This window comes from Cottoperca gobio, chromosome 6 (assembly GCF_900634415.1).
Source record: "Cottoperca gobio chromosome 6, fCotGob3.1, whole genome shotgun sequence".
In the NCBI taxonomy this organism is placed as follows: Eukaryota; Metazoa; Chordata; class Actinopteri; order Perciformes; family Bovichtidae; genus Cottoperca; species Cottoperca gobio.
Window position 1 is genome coordinate 7,069,776 of NC_041360.1, and position 21,941 is coordinate 7,091,716.

General features: G+C 42.7%; 2 protein-coding genes across 6 annotated transcripts in view; one reads left to right on the forward strand and one right to left on the reverse strand.

Annotated features, from left to right (window-relative positions):
* fbxl9 (F-box and leucine rich repeat protein) lies at positions 1 to 10,383 on the forward strand. 2 transcript variants are annotated; one of them, XM_029433759.1, is made up of 11 exons: positions 1 to 369; positions 1,241 to 1,342; positions 1,507 to 1,641; positions 3,174 to 3,353; positions 5,179 to 5,484; positions 5,706 to 5,922; positions 6,838 to 6,995; positions 7,197 to 7,412; positions 7,566 to 7,778; positions 7,876 to 8,093; positions 8,268 to 10,383. In XM_029433759.1, the coding sequence occupies exons 1-11, from the start codon at positions 316 to 318 to the stop codon at positions 8,434 to 8,436; spliced, it is 1,968 nt and encodes a 655-aa protein (XP_029289619.1). In that variant the 5' UTR covers positions 1 to 315; the 3' UTR covers positions 8,437 to 10,383. The 2 variants fall into 2 exon arrangements, with proteins under 2 accessions (XP_029289619.1, XP_029289620.1); XM_029433760.1 differs by lacking the exons at positions 1 to 369; positions 1,241 to 1,342 and adding an exon at positions 2,157 to 2,330 and having other exon boundaries at positions 1,522 to 1,641.
* The window catches only part of elmo3 (engulfment and cell motility 3), a 25,368-nt gene continuing 12,995 nt past the window's right edge, over positions 9,569 to 21,941 (reverse strand). For 3 of the 4 annotated variants that reach the window (XM_029433755.1, XM_029433756.1, XM_029433758.1), the window contains 11 exons: positions 21,693 to 21,815; positions 20,815 to 20,937; positions 20,594 to 20,698; positions 20,106 to 20,214; positions 19,833 to 19,969; positions 13,116 to 13,279; positions 12,204 to 12,316; positions 11,995 to 12,099; positions 11,788 to 11,867; positions 11,216 to 11,296; positions 9,569 to 11,104 (listed from right to left, as the gene is read on the reverse strand). In XM_029433755.1, the coding sequence (XP_029289615.1) occupies positions 10,892 to 11,104; positions 11,216 to 11,296; positions 11,788 to 11,867; positions 11,995 to 12,099; positions 12,204 to 12,316; positions 13,116 to 13,279; positions 19,833 to 19,969; positions 20,106 to 20,214; positions 20,594 to 20,698; positions 20,815 to 20,937; positions 21,693 to 21,815 (1,353 nt within the window). In that variant the 3' untranslated portion in view covers positions 9,569 to 10,891. The remainder of the gene's footprint in view (positions 11,105 to 11,215; positions 11,297 to 11,787; positions 11,868 to 11,994; positions 12,100 to 12,203; positions 12,317 to 13,115; positions 13,280 to 19,832; positions 19,970 to 20,105; positions 20,215 to 20,593; positions 20,699 to 20,814; positions 20,938 to 21,692; positions 21,816 to 21,941) is intronic. The other variant, XM_029433757.1, reaches the window with a different exon arrangement.

A 21,941-nucleotide genomic window follows, 5' to 3' on the forward strand; every position in this document is an offset into this window, starting at 1 on the left:
CCCAGTCAGACTGCCTACGGAAATGTACAGCCTGTGGTACAGTCAGTGTAAATTAGCTTAGTGAGATGACAGCAGGCAACACAGACCTTCACTGGCTTCCATTGATCTGAAGCTGATCGTTGTTTCCGATACTTTCCGGATAAGAATGTCACGAGTCTACGATTTATAAGCAAGTAGAAGCTATTAGCGTAAACGCTAACATTGGTTAACTAAACGCTGCAGCTTTGCAACTTGTGCAGCTAGCTAACGTTACTGAATGGCCAACTGAGTCACTTGTGATGGTCTGGACTTTATAACAACGAAGGAGAAGCTGAGATGGAAGACTGCAATGAGGAGGACCTTATAGAAACACCTGAGCTGCCTCTGGAGGTGAGTTAATGTATTGGTAAAAAATCAAATGAAAGAAGAATCTAGAATATATTTTTTTATGTTTACAGAAATAACATTTCAGAGACCTGGAAGAAAAAAAGGTTTTATTATTATTACCATTGTTTACATAATTTAAGTAATTGAGATGTAGTAAACCTGTCACAAAAAAACGTTTCCCAAAAATGTTAGAAAAATCAGTCAATCTGTTCCACAACAACCTTTACATTATATAATTAAATTCACTTTTAAGAAATGTAATGTTAGAGGTATTGTGCTTGCTTTTAATTGGTTATACATAATGTGTGTGCATGTGCACATGTGTGTACAAGCCAAATATTCTACAGTCATCTGTGTGACTCTTCCTCAATCATTGTTAACCAAATCTTTTCTGCCTCACTCAGTGCTTTGTTTCCTGAACAAAATGGTTGAAAATGAGATGAGAGATGAAAGAGAGAGGAATCAAGTCCCACTGTGCCCTGCAAAGGACATGGTTTAAAATGTACATACATTTCCTATATTTTAATATAATATAGTTAAGACTCTCAGACACAAAAAACAACATCCTGATGAAAAACATAAATGTGCAATTCCTTCCATTTTGAAAAGACAGAAGATATGCCCCAGGATGAGCTTTTTACAGTACATTAGCACTCAAATAGACTGCATACATGGTGTTTGAAATATAGGCCTCAGTGTCATGTCCCCCACAGAGGATAAAAGAAAATTGCCGGTTCTCAGTAGAGCCACATTGACAGTCTACTGGTGGATCAGGGCGTGTTATGACATACTAAACTATTCAAAGGACAATATGAGTTAATAAATTGCTGTTAGTTGGATGTGTCTAATGCTGTATTCCTATCCCTTGCTGTAGATCATAGTTTACATCCTGAGCTTTCTTCACGCTTCAGACAGGAAGGATGCCTCGCTGGTCTGCCGCACCTGGTACTATGCCAGTCAGGACTCAAACTTTCAGGTAAGTTGCTTCAGAGCATATTGCATGATACATCTGCATAATTAACACTTCAGAAACACTTGGTCAGTGTTGACTACTTGAAAAGGGACTGTGGAAGGATCTGTGTGATGCTTGAGGGCAGAGTAAACTCAATGCTTCTTCTCTGTCTGTTTCTCCTTGTGCAGAAGAATGTCACCTTCTGCTTCCCGGCTTCAGCCTCGTCCCTGGAGCTGATCAGGGGTCTGGGCGGAAAGTCACGCTGCAGTCTGATTATCAAGCAGCTCGATGGCTTCAGCATGTCCAGATCACTGCTTCTGGAGGTGCAGCATGCTGTTCTGATTGAAAACACTTTATTGCCTTGGTTAGGATGTTTGCGGCTGGTTACTGTCTAACGCATATTGAGATGCTCAGGTCTTTTCAGAGCTGAAGATGAAAGCTAAGAGAATTTGTATTGACTGGATGACTATAGGGAGCAATAGATATACTGTAAAATATGGTAATTGCCAAAGTTTTAATGAATGAATTGCTAAAACTGAACTATTACTATTTTACTGAAGAACACCTGAAACTTCCTCATGAACCCAAAATAAATTCCTCTTTATGGTCAAACAGCAACCTCTGGGTCTGAAAAGTGAAGCCAATGCGGAGGTGCCTTAAACCTGCAGGGGGTAACTCCACTGTCAAGTCAATGAGAAAAAACTTCTCACTTCATTTATTACCTCAGTAAACATTATAAACAGCATGATGTTCATTTAGTACATTTTTGTCCCATTTAGAGTAAAATAGAGGATAAAGTAGCGTATGCTTTAAGACAAGCCTACCTTGTGATTGACAGGTTTCTACCACGGTGTTGTCCGGTTTGGGTGCTCTCCCAGTGCTCTACCCTCTCATGTTATTTCTGGTTGCAAAAAACAAGATGGCAACGGCCAAAATGCCAAACTCGATGCTTCTAAACGGCAGTCCACAAACCATTGGGTGACGTCCACTTCTTACATACAGAATATTTAAGGTACATTGTGGCCAAACAAATCGTGAGCAGAAGTGGATGGGTGAAACATATATTTGGGAGTATTTTTGATAGTCTGTGTTAATATCTTCCCTCTGTATTAAAACACTAGCTTTTGTTGTGGAAATGATATTGCTTCTGTCATGTGAACCCTGATACTGTTAGCGTTGTGTTTTCACTTCAAATGATCACACGCTTCGTTGTGGGTCCAGAGAATTCCCCCTCTCGGGCTTCTGAAAGCCTTCTGAAAGATTCTGAGCAAACTCATTCAACTCAGAAGCACAACGACATCAGGCGAGAAAGGCTGGAAGGCTCACATTCAGGCAGCCAGGAACAAGATTTTCTTTTTTAATCATACATGGTTTTGAGTATTTGAATTGTATCACCCTTATCATTTTGATTTCCCGTAAAACTAACCAGGATGTACTACAGATAACTAGCCACATTGTGGTCCAAAGTTCAGAGCAGCTGCAGGAGTTACTGTAAAATCTACCCTCAATGACTCTTATCACTCCATCAATATCGTGTGTGTTTGCATATGAACATGCAGGCATTGAATTTGTTTTTTTGTGGAACTACCAAGTTGTAAAACCTCAATCTGATCTAGCGTGTCAAAGTTGGAATTTTTTTATTTGAGGAAATTTGGTGATGCTATAACCATCACAGAGAGTCCATATGTCATTTTTTTGTTGCATGGAAAAACAGCAGGTAGTGAATTAAACACCATTGCCCACTCTCTCTGTCCTGCTGACACTTTTATCTCTCCATTGCTTTACCTCACCTGTTTCATTGTTTCCTCAAGTGATTTTTTCTTTACTTTCTCTTTTTGTCTTACTCCCTTTTCAGGTGGGTCTGTGCTTGGGCTCTAAGTTGCAGAGCTTGGCCCTGCCTGGTAGCAGTATGACAGAGGCCTCTCTGCTGGCCCTCCTCCCTCGCCTCACCTCCCTCCGTAGGCTGGACCTCCGGGGGCTGGACAGCCTCTTCATGTCTGGGGCTTTCCTCTCCAGGGAGGAGCACAGACAGCAGGTATTATATATTGTGTAATTGTGTGCTGGTGGGCTGAGGTAGACCTTTTTTTTTTAGCTAAGCTGACCATCCTGCCCCCATGTCTTCTTGTCCATCCTGAAAGTCTGTTCATCAAGCATCATCTTTTTTCTTTTAAGATTTAAGATTTTTTCTTTCTTTTGCCTTTATTTGATAGTCGAAGAGATATGAAAGGGGGAGACAGAGGGAATGACATGCAGCAAAGAGCCCCGGGTCGGATTCGAACCCGGGCCGCTGTGGTAAGGAGTCAGTTGAGCTTAATAACAGGAAATATTAATAACAACATTTGGCCAAAGCCATATTGGCCACTGAGACACTGAAGGACTAAGATTGCATGGATGTACTCTGTCCCAAAAAGTCAGAACACAGTAACTACATATCTTTTGTCAACATGAGTTTGGTACCTTACTTTTTTTTCTTAAGGGAACCCAAACATTTTAAGCAATGGGAAGGTTATTATGAAGTAATGGTGCATTCCTAGTAACAATTAAGGCCAATGAAAAACTAACTTATACTGTAATATGTAAAAAGGAGGTAATGATGAGCTACTGGTTTGGGGGCCGTTGGCACCTGATTCAGAGTTGATGTGAGGAAAGTGGTCAGTATGTAAATTCATAGGAGCTTATGATTTGACACTGATTCCTTAACATATAATGTGGTTATGTCTGATCTCAAGAATTTACCACCATCTACTTTATAACTACTTATTATTATTTTTATTTTCTTCCATTGTGACAGTATTACATCACCTGGCATACAGTGTTAGTGAGATGTATTTACATAAAGCTTACTCTCTAGAAAACAAAGAAAAAAAGCCATACAAATGTAAAACGACGTGTAAAAATTGCGCTTGCACTAAGTTACTGCACTGTGCTGTTGCACTGACACCCTCAGTGACAGAGCGACAGCAGCTATTGGCTTAAGAGAGCTACATCAAGTGAAAGCTAGTTTGTGAGATAGATAGATACTTTATTTATCCCGAGGGAAATTCAGGCATCCAGTAGCTTAAAACATGACATACAACAATTAATACATACTAAATATACTCACGGACCCCTAAAACATTTACTCAGTTTATCATTCCACATAAGTAAAATAACACAGAAAACTAAACATTTTCATGATTAAGAAAAATCCCCAACTGAAATCCTGCTAAAGCTAACGTAGTCATTTATGTTTGTATAAAAGATATAGTCATATATGGGTGATTCTTCAACTACGGACCATTTTGGTCTGGAACATTTTAGAAAAAATGAAATGTATTTAGAGAAATGTTTCAATATGTTTATATTTCTACATCCTGTGTATTAACACTTCCTGATAGTGGCTATGCTGAATTTCTTTGAATAATATACAATCTTTGTGATTTTATTAAAACAGTCAGAGGAAATCATCATTCCCATCACACCACACAAAGTTGTTTTATAAGAAGAAAGATTTACTATACTTTGTTTTAAAAAAATATTAATTAATAGTACTTATAACTGCACAATTTTCCAAACTACAAAACATTTTTAATGTGATTATGTCAATTTGTATGCATCTTTTGTTAAAATATGTGTGATGGGGATGACAGGTCACAAAAACATTTTAAAACAATGTTCAGTTTTATTGTCCCGACATGAATGGGAGAAAAGGGCATGGGCAGTGATTATAAATGTAATCATGAGGGTGACTGATGGGCGTTCCCCTCATTATTACAGTAAATGTAACCTTTCATACTGATTCAGACATGTTTGCACCGTTGTATTGTTCTTCTATCTGTAGTAATACCATGTTCAGGTCAAACTCCATCTTGTTGTTCCAGGTCAGGTCCGCTCTGTTGGGTCTGGAGGAGCTAGACTTGTCTGATCTGCGCTACCTCTCCGATCTCACCTTCAATCGGCTCACCGGCTGTACCCCGCGCCTCCGCCGCCTCTCGCTGGCCGGATGCCATATCGCCTTTGAGTTCGACCCATATCGAGGGTGCCCTGTGGGAGCAGTTAAGGCTTCGTCAGCTTTGCTGTCACTGAGGAACTTGCGAAGGTTGTTATCAGAGCAGAACTCCACCATCGTAGCTCTGGACCTCAGCAGAACCTCCATCACCCCTGAGTCACTACGCACTATTGCACAGGTTGGGATGCCTTCAGGCCCTGCGGCAGCTTCTATATACATGTAGCTTGAGCAGCCAGGAATCTTTCATATTAGTTAAGATTTCATTTATGATGTAGAATCTTTTCATAATTTTAGCGTTTCCTTTAACTTCTTTGAAAATAAAAAGTTTTAATTGCTTTTCACATATTGTAGGATTTTGAGTTTTTTGATTATTTCTTCTTTATATTTCTTCTGTTGCAGGTTCAAGATTTGGTCTTAGAGGAACTGTGTCTGCACGGCTGTAAGGAGCTCACCGACTACTCAATAGAGGTTCTGATGAAGCACCAGCCGAGCCTGCAGAGACTGGACATCAGTGCCTGCACTGAGCTGACCAGCAGGTCTGTCAAGGCCGTAGCACAGGGCCTGAAGTCACTGACACGGCTCTCCTTGTCCCGCAATTGGAGGATCACTGAAAAAGGTGCACATGGTGTATTTTAGTCCACTACATTACACAAGCTCTCTTAGCTTTTATAGTCTAACAAATAGACAAAATAAACTCACAAAATATCAACGGAGGAAATATTCTTACACCTACACATAAAAATACAACCGCTCACCTTCTGCACTCACGTTTCTCTCCTTCACTGAACAAGACCGGCTTAATTGCCTTGTTAACTCATTGCAAAACACACTTCATGGACAGAAACAACATCAAACTCACAGTTTTGTTTAGTCTTTACACTGTTTGGTCAAAATTCATTCATAATTAACAGAGTAAGAAGTGAAAGTATGCCGGCTATACAGGCTGTTCCCCCCGCAGCTCCCTCTAAACAGCACTTTGCTGAGTAGCCATTAGGAGCCAGTGTTCATAACAACATACAACATTTAAGAGTTGAATTAACAGCTACTCTTAATAGACTAATCAGCCCACATGAGCTTATTAAAAACTATACTGTATTCTGTTGGCAATTCTTACATCAATCAACCTGTTAAATGATGAAATATGGTCCAAATTGAATTGAGTTTATAATGAGTGAAGGCAAACGATTAGAACAAGACATAATACATCAACAATTAAAATTCATAGGAGCTTATGATTTACAACTGATTACTTAGCATATTATTTAGGAGTCTGGTTTTATTATCATCTACTATATAACTACTTATTAATATTGTTATTTTCTTACTCTTCTATTGGTAATCATTGGTGGAGGAAGTGTGACACCACCTGCTGTACAGAGTTAGTTAGTTGACTAATGTATTTACATGGAGGAATAAAGTTTCATTCTCTGGAGTCCATGAATATCCTCAACATGAAAATCCAACCAATGACAGCCTCCTGTCAGCTGGAGAACTGTTACACTTCATAGTGATGATTTTGTGTTGTCCACAGGCCTCGCTGACCTTCTGTCTGTGTCGTCCCTGAAGAGTCTGGACCTGTCTGAGTGTCTGCACGTCAGCGGAACAGAGATAGTGAAAGGCTTGACGGGATGCACCGCTGCACGAGCACAGCTGGAGACACTCAGCCTCAAGAGCTGCACCTACATTAGGGTGAGTGTGTTTATACAGTGTGTGTGTGTGTGTGTGTGTGTGTGTGTGTGTGTGTGTGTGTGTGTGTGTGTGTGTGTGTGTGTGTGTGTGTGTGTGTGTGTGTGTGTGTGTGTGTGTGTGTGTGTGTGTGTGTGTGTGTGTGTGTGTGTTTACATGTGTATCTGTATTAAAAATACATGTATTGAATTCCTCTCTCTTCAGGATCTTGCAGTTTTCTCTCTCACGCAGCTTCTTGGGGATACTCTCCGGGAGCTAGACTTGACGTTATGTGTTAACGTGACTGACCTGTCAGTGCACGCTATAGCCACATACCTGCAGAGGCTGGTAGTTCTGCGGCTCGGCTGCTGTAAAGAAGTCACAGACTGGGGTCTGCTGGGGATTGTGGAAACCACCAAAAGTGAACCTGACGAGGAGACGGTGAGCAGCACAGACGAGTCAGAAAAGGAATTGTTCAGATTAGTTTGAAGTGGGGTTGTATGAGGTACCAGACTGGGGGCGTGCCGCCATCTACCTCATACAATCCCTCTTCAAAACATCCAAACTATCCCTTTAGTGTACTTATCTCAACAGGTAGACAAGGGTCCCAGGTTCACCCGGACCTTTGGCAACATGGGCTTCTTCAAGCCTCCTCGTTTGCCGTTTGAGGAGCGACCCAAGCTGGTGACGCAGAATGACCTGCAGCAGTTCAAACAGCAGGCTGGAGCTTCACTTTTAGCTCTCAACAGGCTGCAGGAGCTGGACCTCTCTGCTTGCCCCAAACTCACCGACAGCAGCATAACACAGGTGGGAGACCGAGGAGACGCAAATGTTTCAGTTTGCAGCAGGAATGCAGAATATAAAAAGTGAAAGCAGGAGTTAATACGGTCTCTCCTCTCCTCAGGTGGTGCATTACCCAGACCTTCGCCGCCTGTCTCTCTCCATGCTGCCGGACATCACTGACGCCAGCTTGGCGTCGGTAGGCTGGCACTGCCGCAGCCTCACCAGCCTGGCACTCAACCACTGCCCGGGCATCAGTGACCGTGGCGTGGCACAGGCTGCACCGTACCTACACAGGCTGCAGCATCTCTACCTCTCCTGTTGCAATAACATCACTGACAGGTGAGTGGCATACAACCCAACGTCGACTGTATCTGTAGCCCCAGATTTAAAGGGACAGTTCGCCCCAATATTAAAAGTAGTGCTGTTTATCAACCTAGATAGTTGTAGTGTCAGTCTTGTGGTGCTGTCCCTTTAACGATGAATTCTTCATCTCTTGACCTTTGAACCCCGCAGATCCTTGTTCCTCCTGGTGCAGCACTGTGACCGTCTGCAAACACTCGACGTCTCACAGTGCAAAAATATCTCATTAACAACCGTGGACCTCCTCCAATCACAGCTGCCCTTCTTGGAAAATGTCCATTACAAATTCATAGGTGGGGCAGATTTTTCCTTTACACTCTGACTGACTGAATGTCCTGCTGGTCCTTTTCTATTAAAAAATGACTGACCAAAGCCTGCTCCATGAGTTTTGCACACTCCAGCACTTTGCACAAGAACTGAAGGAAAATGTTGAAACGTTGTCAGTTTACAGTTTATACCGGTCACCAGTAGGTCACCCTGTAAGTGATTTTATAAAAGTCCCTTCACTGTGAGACAGGTACTACTTGTATGAAACTAATGTGGCACAACTTCTGCCTGTATTGTTAACATTTCATGTTTGCTCATGCTGAAAGTCAAACAACCAGACGGGGAAGACGTTACAGGTCTTTCAGACAAAACTGACTCAAAACACGTGCACCATAAACATAATATTCAAAGATCATTAACTGTCGATTCCAAGGACAAAAGGTTTAGAAGTAAAGTTTATGTTCAGTGTATGTGGTGCACCATCACTGAGGGCACAGATCTCCTCTACACATGTGTACAAGAGAAACAGCTGGCACTGTAAGAAGAGCATCTTCTCATAGTATCTCATTATAATGAGAATTGTTGTCTTGGACATTTATTTGTAGGAGGTAATATGTCGCGCGAACGAGAGAGTTAGTTTGTTGTTTTAATTGTAGAACAAGATGTTTTTATCTACGTTGAAGCGTTAACAGTATCTCAGAAAAGACTTGCACAGCTTCAGCAGAACAAGTGAAGGAAAGAAGTCCCATGATAAAATATAAGAGATTTTTATAGAATAATTATATTATATATTTTTTATGTGACAACAATGGAAAGATAAGCTGTAGACTATATTCTTACATTTTACAATGTTTCTTAACATGAGTACATTCCTGTTGTTTTGAGCAGTAAAAGAAGGTAAGACTGAGTTGAGATGCTCACACTGAAGCTTTGGTGACAGTGCTTTTCATTTCTTGATAAAACATTTTTTAACATCAAAACAGGAGAAATATTTGTTCTTACAATGATGGTTCCATGTTGCTAAAGTACAAGTACAGATGGAAATGAAGTCAAATAGTTAAACTTCAGCCTATCACTCTGAGGCAAAGGGACAGAAGATGGAGACTTCATTCAATTAGCGGTTTATATTTTCCAAGAGTTCTCTGAAAACTGCCTGTGTTATCCAATGTGATCAACATGTAGTCAGATTGAGTCTCAAATGATAAGGAATTTATTGAAAGGTAGTAATATCCCACAAATTGCAGACATCACGTCACAACATTTTTTTCAATTCAAATTTGTGGACATACGACAAGCTTCCCATAATAGTACAAACTGTGGTGTTGAACTAACTATAATCCATCCCTTGATACTGTATGTGCATTGTAGAATAATGTTGTACTGCTGTTACATTGTATGCTGCACGATGCCAGAGGGAGAATTATAGACTGTAAAGGTGAAAAATCAAGGATATAAGATGCTGACTTTTAAAAAATAAATAAACCGCAGAGAAGTCAAACCTTGGCTACTCTGTAAAACACACACACACACACACACTTGTTTCTTTCTCATTATAAATCAAACTGTTTATTCGTGTGAATTGATTCAAAGTGGATATTTATCACAAAGTGTCAGGAATGCAGTGCAGAGGACAGTCGTGACTGACGTTATTCTGCAGATCTGTGTCAGTTATTGAGCAGCGACTGAGTGCTTGGTGAGTGAGAGTGTAGCACATTGGGACTGAGCACGTCACCCCCATCATATTATAATCACTACATTGTATGAAATCAATTCATTTTAAAATCAATTCAAGATCTTATCCAAGACAGTCGAGAAAATAAAATGATGATCACTGATTGCATTTGTGCTAGTTAGATAGAAAACTGTTGATTATGCCAAATGTACAACTGTAAAAAAACAAGTCAGCTTGGTACCTAATAAAAGTCGTACAGAGCATCTCTGCTGCACAGTATAGAGCCGCTGGGATCTGTACCAAGGCCAGTACCTATGTCATGTATATTTCTGATTTAAGCAAAATATTGTCCAACACTGAAACATACTGTTTGTCTTCATATGCTGGATATGAGTCTAACATGTACCACATCTCGAGAAAGCATTGCGTTATTATTAATGCCCATTAAAAAAAAAAGAATTTAACAAATGAGCACAACCAGCATTCTGAGACAAAGATCAAAGAATATACAGCCTCGCACACACACATATTCCATGTATCATACATAGTTTTAGATATATTTAGAAATATAAAATGATTACAAAACAACAAGTACCATTACTTGAGTGGTTGTATTTCATATTTTTTGTTAATGCGTTGAACTGAAGATGTTTCTCTCTCAGATAATCTGCAGCATTAGCAGTTCACACCCACGTGCACTATGCAGAAGACCAGGCCACTAATCTAATGTTATAAATTTGTGTACATGTCACACACACACACACACACACACACACACCTCTTATTTCAGACACACACACACACACACATATATATTTACACATTCACACGGCCTACTCTACTGCTCAGTCTGGCTGAAGTCGTAGCAGAAGTTGTAGTTGCTCGGCGGCTTGGGGACGGCGGGCGCACGGTCGGGGATGGGAACGTTCTCGAGGTCCAGAAGGCGGAGCTTAATCTCCATAGAGAGCAGGATCTCCAGCTCGCTGCGCATGGATTCACTACTCATCTCCCGGCCCAGCAGAACGCTCAGTCCATCTGTCCACAGGCAGAACTGACAGAGAGAGGAAGCCAGGGAGGTGATATTCTTACTTTACATCATAACGCACACAGAAAAGAAGAAACTGATAAAGAGGAAAATGTTGCCTGAAATTTGGAGACTCACATCAGTTCTGGAGGGTGCTATGAAGTTAAGGCTGTCCTCTTCTACATCATAGGTGATGCTAAATGCCAGGTCCAGCACCTCCTGCAGCGAGGGACACGTCCAGGAACACAAACAGACAGGAGTTTAAAGAACAAGATTTATCACAACACGATATTGTATTTTTTATTGGCTGTTATCAAAAAGTCTGCCACGATATGAGTTTGATTCGATTCAGTGGCCTGCGATCGATATGAGACGATATCATAAGCTGATTCAACACCACCAGTTATTTAAAAACAAGACATTACTTGTCTCTTCCAGACATTTAAATGATAAACAATCTATTCTTCTTAAAAGTAGACGTGTTGTTCACTATAAAGTGTCACATTTCTCATGTTGAAATGAAGGCGTATCTTAAAGATAATGATATGTATCGATGTTTTCACTTTGCCTGGATGATATTGGACATCAATTGAACATCGAATGGATATATCGATCCAGATTGATGCATCGTTACACCCCGACATACAAACACAACGAGATGTGAGCATGATGAACATGAGCATAATAATAAGATGAAGAATGCTGCTGACCTTGTTCTGTTTGCCTTTGTTCTCCTTCATGTGAGGACAGTCTTTTCCCGTCAGCAAGCCTTTGATATCTGCTACTGGAACTGGAGGTAATAAACAGGAGGAGGTCAAAATGTGTTCAAATAAAAATAAATCAGGGCTCCTACTAATTTTCTTCTTCTTTTTCTTTGAATCTTTACATCTGACATCTGAAGCGCAGCTTCAACTCACTCTTCTCTTGCAGTGTTTCAATTGGTGGATTGTCCGCGTCCTCCTCCACATCCCCGTAGTGAAGCATTTTGTGATTGGGCGACAAGCGGCAGTACCACAGTTTATCTGAGAAAAATCGAGAAGTTAGACGAATAAGATAAGTCGAGTTAAAGACGAATAAGATACAGTCTAGGGTTTTTCTACGGGTACGTGCGTGCGCTCTTTCTCACCCTGTCTGCGTCGGCTGCTAATCTTCCTGAACATTGTTCCCTGACACAGCCTGTTGAGTCTCTGCTGACGGATCAACTCAAGCAGCTCTGGCTTCAGGCGCTCTTTGAGCTCACTAGAAAGAAAATCACACACACACATACACACTCAACAAAATGCCTCATCACATGGGATCAGCATCAGGGATGGGACGCTCTGGGATCACCATAAGTTGATTTCGGTGAATGTTTATTATTTATTATTATTATTATTATTATTTATAATTGAGAATATCTTCACAAGAGTGACTTAAAAATGCTAACATGGTAGAGAAGGGAAAATAGAGATGATTTATGATTACCTCATTTCTTGTTTGTTTCTCACTAGAAACAGATGTGGGTCCTATCAGAAATGGTCTTAAAAAAATGCAACGTAAACTGATTAAAGTATGTTTTAGTGTAACTTTAAGAGTTGTAAGCCTTTTTCGATGATTATAGGGATAATATCGTGAATCGCAGATATTTTGACCAGGATAATCCTGTTAGCATCCAAAACTACCTTTATGCCAGCCTGATGCATGACCCCTCAATGTGACAGCAACACACCTGTTACACTGTGTTACTGTTTAGTGACAAACAGTAACATAATAAACAACAGTGTGGTCAGCTGTCCGCTGCTTCCATAGGGGTGGAAACTATCTGGAGTCGTCAATAGAGCAGCTGATGGGGTTGTGCTATAGACACAGTGTTGCTTTACTTTTACTCCATTAAAACAACTTAAACTACAAGCAAATGACACGAACCCGTCTTCAGACCATGGACACGAAATACCTGCAAATCCACATTAATGACCAAACCCTGAACCCTGTGTGCATTAGGCCATTGAATACACAAAGGCAGAACTGGTCTTTCATTTTCAAACATGCTGCTACTCACAGTACGGGCGGAGCAAGAGTCTCTTCCTGGTGCAGCCGTTCTGTCTGCCGCAGTTTGAGGATCTCGCTGTAGTTGAGGGCATTGACTTTGTTCTTGAAAAGCTCCAGGGAGGTCGGCTTACTGGACAACGTCCTGGTGATCTGCTCCCTCACAACCTGCATCACCTGGGGACACACACTGTATAGTTTCATGTATATAACTTGCACTGCCTCCTGTGTTAGCTGGGAGGGATGAGCGATAAGGACAATGTTTGTTTATATGTGTTGTCCCAGAGAGCTTCTGTGAGAGCTTAAGTGGTAATATAGAGATAACTTGAACACATAATCAGAAGTCAGCAGCAGAAAAGAACAATGTATCAATTCAAACGAAGGTCACTATTACATTTTTTTTTTTTTTTTTATTGTCTTGCTTTTCTTGTCAGTGGCTCTCGACACTGACAAGAAGCAAAAGCCACTGACAAGAAAAGCAAGACAAGCAAGTCAGTGGCTCTCGACAGACTAGTTTGCAGAATGTGTGACAAAATACTCAACCTCAAAGCTCACTGGCTTTTTCAGAGCAAACAGGGCTCCTACAATCAATAACCAAAGCTGAAGGAGAAGCAACATGATTTACTAAGACGATACTAAGGGTTAGGGCCACACACAAGACATTTTAATACCTTATACCTTGTTCTTTTTTGAATTATTGAATTATTGAATGCCTTTAAAGACTTTTGAAGGATCAGCAGTAACCCTGTAAAAGCTCCAGATTGGTTTCATCACAGATACAGTTCCCATTGTCCAGAATTAACTTCAAAGCTCAAGTTTGCAGAAGTTCTGTGTAGAGCCAAGTTACAGGCCATCAGGAGCCAGTTTACGTTGATTTTCTCACACTAAAAAGAGCAAAACGTTTGGACCAAGAAAAGAAGAGTTTACCTCGCATCAACAACATCACAGAAACACCGTTTAATATTTTATATGTGTACCATTTTGGTTGACAATATATAAACCTCTAGCTATTACTATTGACCTTTAAAACCCACATGACGAAGTTTCTTCTGTGTACTATACTATGGATTTATAAGTAGAATTTAAAAGTAGCCTTCCGGCTGCTTAATCAGGAAGAGCACTTCACTTCCTCTCCTCCACTCGTTTATCCATTTCTCCTTCACATCCCTTGCCTCCAAGACATATAATATATATATTTATATATTTTCCCTCCTACTTCTATTATCAAAGCCTATACCTGTCTCTCTGACCCACACAGGGGTCAGACATTTATCAGCGAGCTCTTCATTAACCCAAATGATCTGCAACATCCACCCAAGACCCTCACACACACCAAGCTGAATTAGTACAATCAGTAATTGACAAGCAGGGTGCTTATTTCACTGAACGGTGACGGGGCTCCTCCTTATATTGGAAAATATACATTTAATTTAAAACATAATTTGTAAACAAGTACCTCCAGATGGAACTGCTGTAACACTGACTCAGCATTTGCCATACTCGTGTGATTTTGTGTGCGTAAGTGTGAGTGTGTGTGTGTGTGTGTGTGTGTGTGTGTGTGTATTCTGCATGACTTGTTATACTGAAGCTCACACAGAGGGACAGGGCCGACCCCGAGGACGGGCGGGTACCCTAAAAACAAAAGCTCAGGGCAGTTGGTCAGACCGTGCATACGTGTGTAATCTGTAGCTCCCTTCAGTTTAGGGCCTCAGTTGTAAATGGAGGAAAATCTATATAGAAATCTATATTGCTACGAGAGCGAGCCGATTTCAGCACTATTTGTCCTGCTTTCGCTTTCTCTGACCCACACTCTGCTGACCTACATCATTCCTGCTCACGCCCATTTCGACTGATTGTGAACAATTAGTGACTAAAATGTAATTTGACCCATTTTCAGTACGGCTCCGTCCAGACTTCTCTCCACACGGGTGTGAGACATCATACAAAAACAACAGAAATCTCATGACAGTCAGCTGGTGCTTGTTCCCATCGAGAATGACCGAGTCCGACCGTCTGGCAGCAGTGGAGGTGCAGAAGGTGGAATCCAGACTGTCATTTTATACCAGCTAGAGTTTCACAATGGGAATCCCTATTCAAGCCCCCCTGAGCCAAAATAACCTCACTGTCCAGCAACACTCACATGACACGAGCCTCGGCCAGCCACTTCACACTGCTGTGTCATCTCAACAGCCTCACCTTTTTAACAATTTAGCCTAAGTGTATGGATGGGAAAATGTTTTACTTTGTGTCTGCAGTACACCTGGAATGTTTTAAAAGGACTGTCAAATTAAATATTCACCACAAACTGTTTAACACACGTTCCAACCAAAAAAACAACTTAAAACAACCTTACCTCCATCTTTCTTCCTTCAGTGTGGACTATATTACTACAAATCCCGCCCGTCGTCAACAATCCGAGAGCAGTGACGGGGATGACAAGCGGTGAAAGTGAGGGGGAGAGAGACAGAGAGCACCTACATGACAAGAGAGGTGCAGGCCTGTGGGTGTTGTGTAAACAGACACCCTGATACTCTCACACACATGCTTGTCCAGCCCCTCTCTCATTTAGCTGCACTGGCCAATAGGAGCGCTGATGGCAGCCGTCTCTGTTCCCTAAAATCCTGCAGCATGTGTGTGTCTAATGTGTGTGTGTGGAGGATGACCGTTATCACAGGGGGTGTATGTGTGCAAATACACAATGTGTGTGTGTTTGTGGCGCAGTCTCACTCACACCCAGAAACACCAACAAGTAACGAAACCTAAGTTTGTGATATTGTGATGTCCCACCACCACCTCTCTTTTCCTTTGCTTTCTCTTCCACTCCGCTCCTCCCTCCTGTCTCACCCTCCAGTCTCACCCTCTCCCTCCTGTCTCACCCTCTCATTCTCTCCCTCATGTCTCACCCTCTCATTCTCTCCTTCCTGTCTCACCCTCTTATTCTCTCCTTCCTGTCTCTCCCTCTCACCCTCTCCCTCCTGTCTCACCCTCCAGTCTCACCCTCTCCCTCCTGTCTCACCCTCTCATTCTCTCCCTCATGTCTCACCCTCTCATTCTCTCCTTCCTGTCTCACCCTCTCATTCTCTCCTTCTCTCCCTCTCACCCTCTCCCTCCTGTCTCACCCTCTCATTCTCTCCCTCATGTCTCACCCTCTCATTCTCTCCTTCCTGTCTCACCCTCTCATTCTCTCCTTCCTGTCTCTCCCTCTCACCCTCTCCCTCCTGTCTCACCCTCCTGTCTCACCCTCTCCCTCCTGTCTCAATCTCTCCCTCCTGTCTCAATCTCTCCCTCCTGTCTCACTCTCTCTCTCCTGTCTCACCCTCTCATTCTCTCCTTCCTGTCTCACCCTCTCACCCTCTCCCTCCAGTCTCACCCTCTCAATCTCTCCCTCCAGTCTCACCCTCTCCCTTCTGTCTCACTCTCTCATTCTCTCCCTCCAGTCTCACCCTCCTGTCTCACCCTCTCATTCTCTCCCTCCTGTCTCACCCCTCTCAATCTCTCCCTCCAGTCTCACCCTCTCCCTCCTGTCTCACTCTCTCATTCTCTCCCTCCAGTCTCACCCTCCTGTCTCACCCTCTCATTCTCTCCCTCTCTTTCTCTCCCTCCAGTCTCACCCTCTCATTCTCTCCCTCCTGTCTCACCCTCTCATTCTCTCCCTCCAGTCTCACTCTCTCATTCTATCCCTCCTGTCTCACCCTATCATTCTCTCCCTCCAGTCTCACCCTCTCTTTCTCTCCCTCTCTTTCTCTCCCTCCAGTCTCACCCTCTCTTTCTCTCCCTCTCATTCTCACCCTCTCATTCTCTCCCTCCAGTCTCACCCTCTCCCTCCTGTCTCACCCTCTCATTCTCTCCCTCCAGTCTCACCCTCTCATTCTCTCCCTCCAGTCTCAACCCTCTCTTTCTCTCCCTCCAGTCTCACCCTCTCATTCTCTCCCTCCAGTCTCACCCTCTCCCTCCTGTCTCACCCTCTCATTCTCTCCCTCCAGTCTCACCCTCTCCCTCCTGTTTCACCCTCTCATTCTCTCCCTCCAGTCTCACCCTCTCATTCTCTCCCTCCTGTCTCACCCTCTCATTCTCTCCCTCCAGTCTCACCCTCTCATTCTATCCCTCCTGTCTCACCCTCTCATTCTCTCCCTCCAGTCTCACCCTCTCTTTCTCTCCCTCTCTTTCTCTCCCTCCAGTCTCACCCTCTCCCTCCAGTCTCACCCTCTCTTTCTCTCCCTCTCATTCTCACCCTCTCATTCTCTCCCTCCAGTCTCACCCTCTCCCTCCTGTCTCACCCTCTCATTCTCTCCCTCCAGTCTCACCCTCTCATTCTCCCTCCAGTCTCACCCGCTCATTCTCTCCCTCCAGTCTCACCCTCTCCCTCCTGTCTCACCCTCTCATTCTCTCCCTCCAGTCTCACCCTCTCCCTCCTGTTTCACCCTCTCATTCTCTCCCTCCAGTCTCACCCTCTCATTCTCTCCCTCCTGTCTCACCCTCTCATTCTCTCCCTCCAGTCTCACCCTCTCATTCTCTCCCTCCTGTCTCACCCTCTCATTCTCTCCCTCCAGTCTCACCCTCTCATTCTCTCCCTCCTGTCTCACCCTCTCATTCTCTCCCTCCTGTCTCACCCTCTCATTCTCTCCCTCTCATATTGTTTCCAGAGGTTTTCCCTCTGTTGTTGTGTAATTACTGCTCATGCCCCGAGCGCTTTGTTTTCCTCGTTTCCTTCTCCCTCTGTTTCTGCCGCCCACCACGCTTCTCTTTGTCCACCTAATGCCCCTTTGTCCTTGCCCCAAAGCACCCTGGGTAGGGGGCCGTGGTCAAAAACAAAAGGCCAGTCTGCTGGTCTGGCGCTCAGGACACTGGCCCGCTCCTGAAGGGTCAAAGGGTCACTGAGTTTTATGACTATCAGGAGAGCGCTTTGTTGACGACGGACGGTTGTGTGTGATGTTGAGATGCGGCTCAGGACAAAAGCTCTAACACTCTCCTTTTCAGGACGACTTGATTCTCAATATTTCTCCCAGACAAGACCCCGCTGCTGATGGCTTGGCTCAAACTATTAGCACAGCAAAAGTACTACATTGTGGTTGTAAGCTCACTGTGAGTTCCTAAATGAAGGCTCAACTCTTTCTGTGGGGGCAGGTCGGGGATGGTTAGCATAAGAATTAACCTATACAAAGTCACAAAAGTACAAACTTTTCTCTCATATAAACTAAACTCATTGTGTCTGCAGGGGCTTGCCCCTTTGTTAAATTTGAATTAGTTTGAAAACCTTTATGTAGATCATTAACATAACTCAAGGTGGACTTGATTTATCTTGTTAAATGCCTGTAAAGATGCACGTAAGATAGGGCTGCAACTACTGATTATGTTCATTAATCTATTAATCTTATTATTATTTTCTAGATTATTTGATTAAGTGTGCGTCTACAAAATGTCAGACAATAGAAATGTGAAATGTCCATCCCATTTTCTCAAAGTCCAGACTCAACTTGTCTTGTTTAAAAAAACAAGTTTCTGTCACTGCATCAAAAATAACTTTAACATTTAATCCATTATCAAAATAGCTGCTGATTTATTTTGTCCATAGACATCGTTGCAGCTCTAATGTGAGATGAGAGAAATCTAATTTACAGCTGTTGAGGCTCAGTTGTAATAATAATTCATGATGCTACTGTGCAAGATAATAATCAATGAATTAAGGATTTAATCACAAAATGATGTCATCACCGATGACGAAACATCATGGGTTTAAGAGGGCAAACAGTGGGTGCATACAAAGCAGTGACCAAATTCAACATTATTTGATTATTTCTGGAAGTGTATTTGTGGTTGGGCCTGTCCAACACAATGGCACACTGCGATAGATTAGTTCAGGTACTCGATAGGAAGCTTTGCTATGTCCCGGGATTTGTTTGCAGTAAGCAGGTCGGTTCTGGCAGTGGTTGGCATGGATATGAAATACCCTGTGTCATCTTTTTACACACACAGCGACTGTCGACGTGAGTGCTAGTCCAGCGATTCAACTGTTTTTTATCAGTGTTGCGACTGTATCAGTGGACTATGTTGCATAACGTACGTTTAGAAAACACAGACAAATTGAGTTATCTGCCTTTTAATGCAGCATTCCTCCTGCTGTGTCTTTACTAGATTCTCCTGAGTGGGTATTAAGACAGACAAGGCTACAGTGTAACTGGGATATAGTCCACCCATTCAGTCACAGCATGTACAGCATGCACTGAGATGTGCCTCAAAACTGTAAATATCAGTATCATCATACCTACGTAGGGGTTGAGATGGTGTTGTGGGTAAGAAGCACAGCTCTGGATCTTCTAATCTTTGTTCATCAAACCTCACAATTACAAGGAGTCCTTCAAGAAAGCATTTTGGGAAACGTGCTTATTTGCTTTCTTACTGAGAGTCACGGGAGAAGACTAATACCACTCTCATGTTTGTTTGTTTTAATATGCAGCTTGGTCTTTAGCCAGTTAGCTTAGCTTAGCACAAAGACTGGAAACAGGGAGACGGCTAGCCTGGCGCTGCGCAAACGCAAAGGTCACTGACATAACACTGCTGAGCGAAGCGGCTGCTGGCTCAAGCTGAATATCTACCGCACTGACATGATCTTGATCTTCTAATCAAACTCTGAATGCATTTCCTGAAAGGTTGAAAGGTCTTTTAAAGTGAAATGACAGCAAGCCTGCCTAGTCAAACTCCTGCGTGGCACAATAGCTCTTGCTAGGCCTACCTTGTCGAAGTCCTCCTGAGTGGCTCTCATCTCCTTCCAGGTCTTGTTGAGCAGCTGGATGCAGACACAGAAAAGCTCCTCCATCAGCCGATCCTGACTGAAGAAGATGGGGTGGTAGTCAGATCTGGTCTCTGAGGCTGTTAACAGAGGAGGGAATGGATAAGATGGAGAACAAAAGAAAAACAATACAAGATTATCATTTGTAGAGTGAGTGTGACCAGAGGTTACAGACCAAGTCATGGCACTAATACTGTAGGTCGGAGGTCAACTTACGGGACTCTCCGATACGAAGGATTTCACACAGGATGAGTGTGAGCTGGATGCTGCTCCTGGCAAACGGACACTCATGTTTGTCTTCCCTGCTGCTGTTCTCCAGGACAAACTGGGAGACAGAAACAATATGACTCTGTATTGTAAACATTACAAATGAAGTTTTCATCGAGCTTACACACACAACATGGCAACATGACAACATGACAACATGACAACATGACAACATGACCTTTTACAACTGTCACATAACATTTGTACTTTCTATCCGGTATTAGACTGAAACGTATATGAGCTACATGAGATCAGGTTGATGTGATTTGTGTCTTCTTTTTTAATACGGCACAGCTCAGGTTAATGACGTACCGCTCAAGGACGATGACAGGATGCTTGCTATGACATTGCCAAAGTCAGAAAATGTTTAGAGAAAGGTTTCATTGTGCCCCTGAACTCTTCCAATTGTGGAATTACAAGCAGGTAATCATGCTCACCCTGCTGTAGGCATCAGGATAGCGTGCGGCAAAATAGGACATGGTGTCCAAAGCTAGAAGACCAGGAGGCGTTCGCACCAAGTCCTGACCAGGGTTACTATTGTTCTGAAACGATCAAAGACAATATTAATCACAGTAATAAAACATAAACATAAAAACATATTGATAATAATGACGACAGTGACCAGAAAGCTCACAGGGTGACTTCTAACAGCACTTACAGAGAAGCCTAACTTCTTGAACTCTTTGGCGCAGAGCGAGCGTCGTCTCTCGTGGCTCAGGCTGTTCTCGCTTTCTGTCTCAAACGCTGCCTGTCGCAAACCATGAAGGATGTCTCTCTGCTCCTGCAGCGACAGGGGAAGACGCAGATAAAAGGTGGATGTTGAGTGGACATCTGTGAGTGTTGATAAACCTAATAGACGGTTCACTCGGGTAATAATTAAACACGTTTGAATTATTTAGTCACTGCCAGGCAGACATGCCATCATTTCCACTAAGAGCGTTTGTCTAGGATTTTAAAATGTTAAGATTTGCCCGGAAAAATAAACAAAGAAGGAACAGCTGATTTTTTAGAGTAGCATTTTAGACAGGAGTATCGGCCCAGAAGCTGAGTCCTGCTGTGGACAGGTGCAGCAGCAAAACATATTTTAGCCGCCTAAAATCAATATCAGTTTTGAAGTCTACGCTGTATTTAGAATATTTTCACCGCTTTACCTTGCTGTCACATCCCTTTCAGACGGGGAACTGAAGCCGTTATCTATACTCTCTTATCTATATTCTATGTATAGCATACACTTGAACTGATATTGATTATTTTAGGTGGGCCGCAGCCCGTCCACAGCAGTACATTCCTCTGCTTCAGTGTGGTAAATCCTGTCCCCTTCTCCACACTGGGGGCGTACGGACCGTAGCTAATAACCTGACTATGAATAAGTACCTCATACAACCCCACTTCAAAACATTCAAACTATCCCTTTAAGGTCGATGAAATAAGATAAATCCTAAAGGGTGTGTTCGCAGGGTAAATGTATGTTTGGAGCGAGATAGAAAAACGTTCAGCAGCAGCATATGTTCTCACTCTCATCATTGTATAGCTCACCTGGCTGTAGGAGTCCAGAGGCGTCCTCATCCGAGGCTCCAGGTGGTTCAAGGTAACCGACTGTAGGACATAGAGGTAGTGGGCCATCTCGTCCTGGACTGAACCAGAACTATGGATAATGTTCTGCAACAAATACACACTTTTCTTTAATAGGCCAGAGTTTTGCTTTCTCTACATTCCTCTGCACAACAATGAGGTCTTCTTTCATCATATTATCACTGAGATACAAAAAAACATTTGCACTGTGTG

Coding starts and splice junctions, on each gene's coding strand:
- fbxl9 (XM_029433759.1), top strand. CDS start 316: ATGGAAGACTGCAATGAGGAGGACCTTATAGAAACACCTGAGCTGCCT. Junction 1,642..3,173: donor CCAGATCACTGCTTCTGGAG/GTGCAGCATGCT, acceptor CTCCCTTTTCAG/GTGGGTCTGTGCTTGGGCTC. Junction 7,413..7,565: donor GTGAACCTGACGAGGAGACG/GTGAGCAGCACA, acceptor TTATCTCAACAG/GTAGACAAGGGTCCCAGGTT.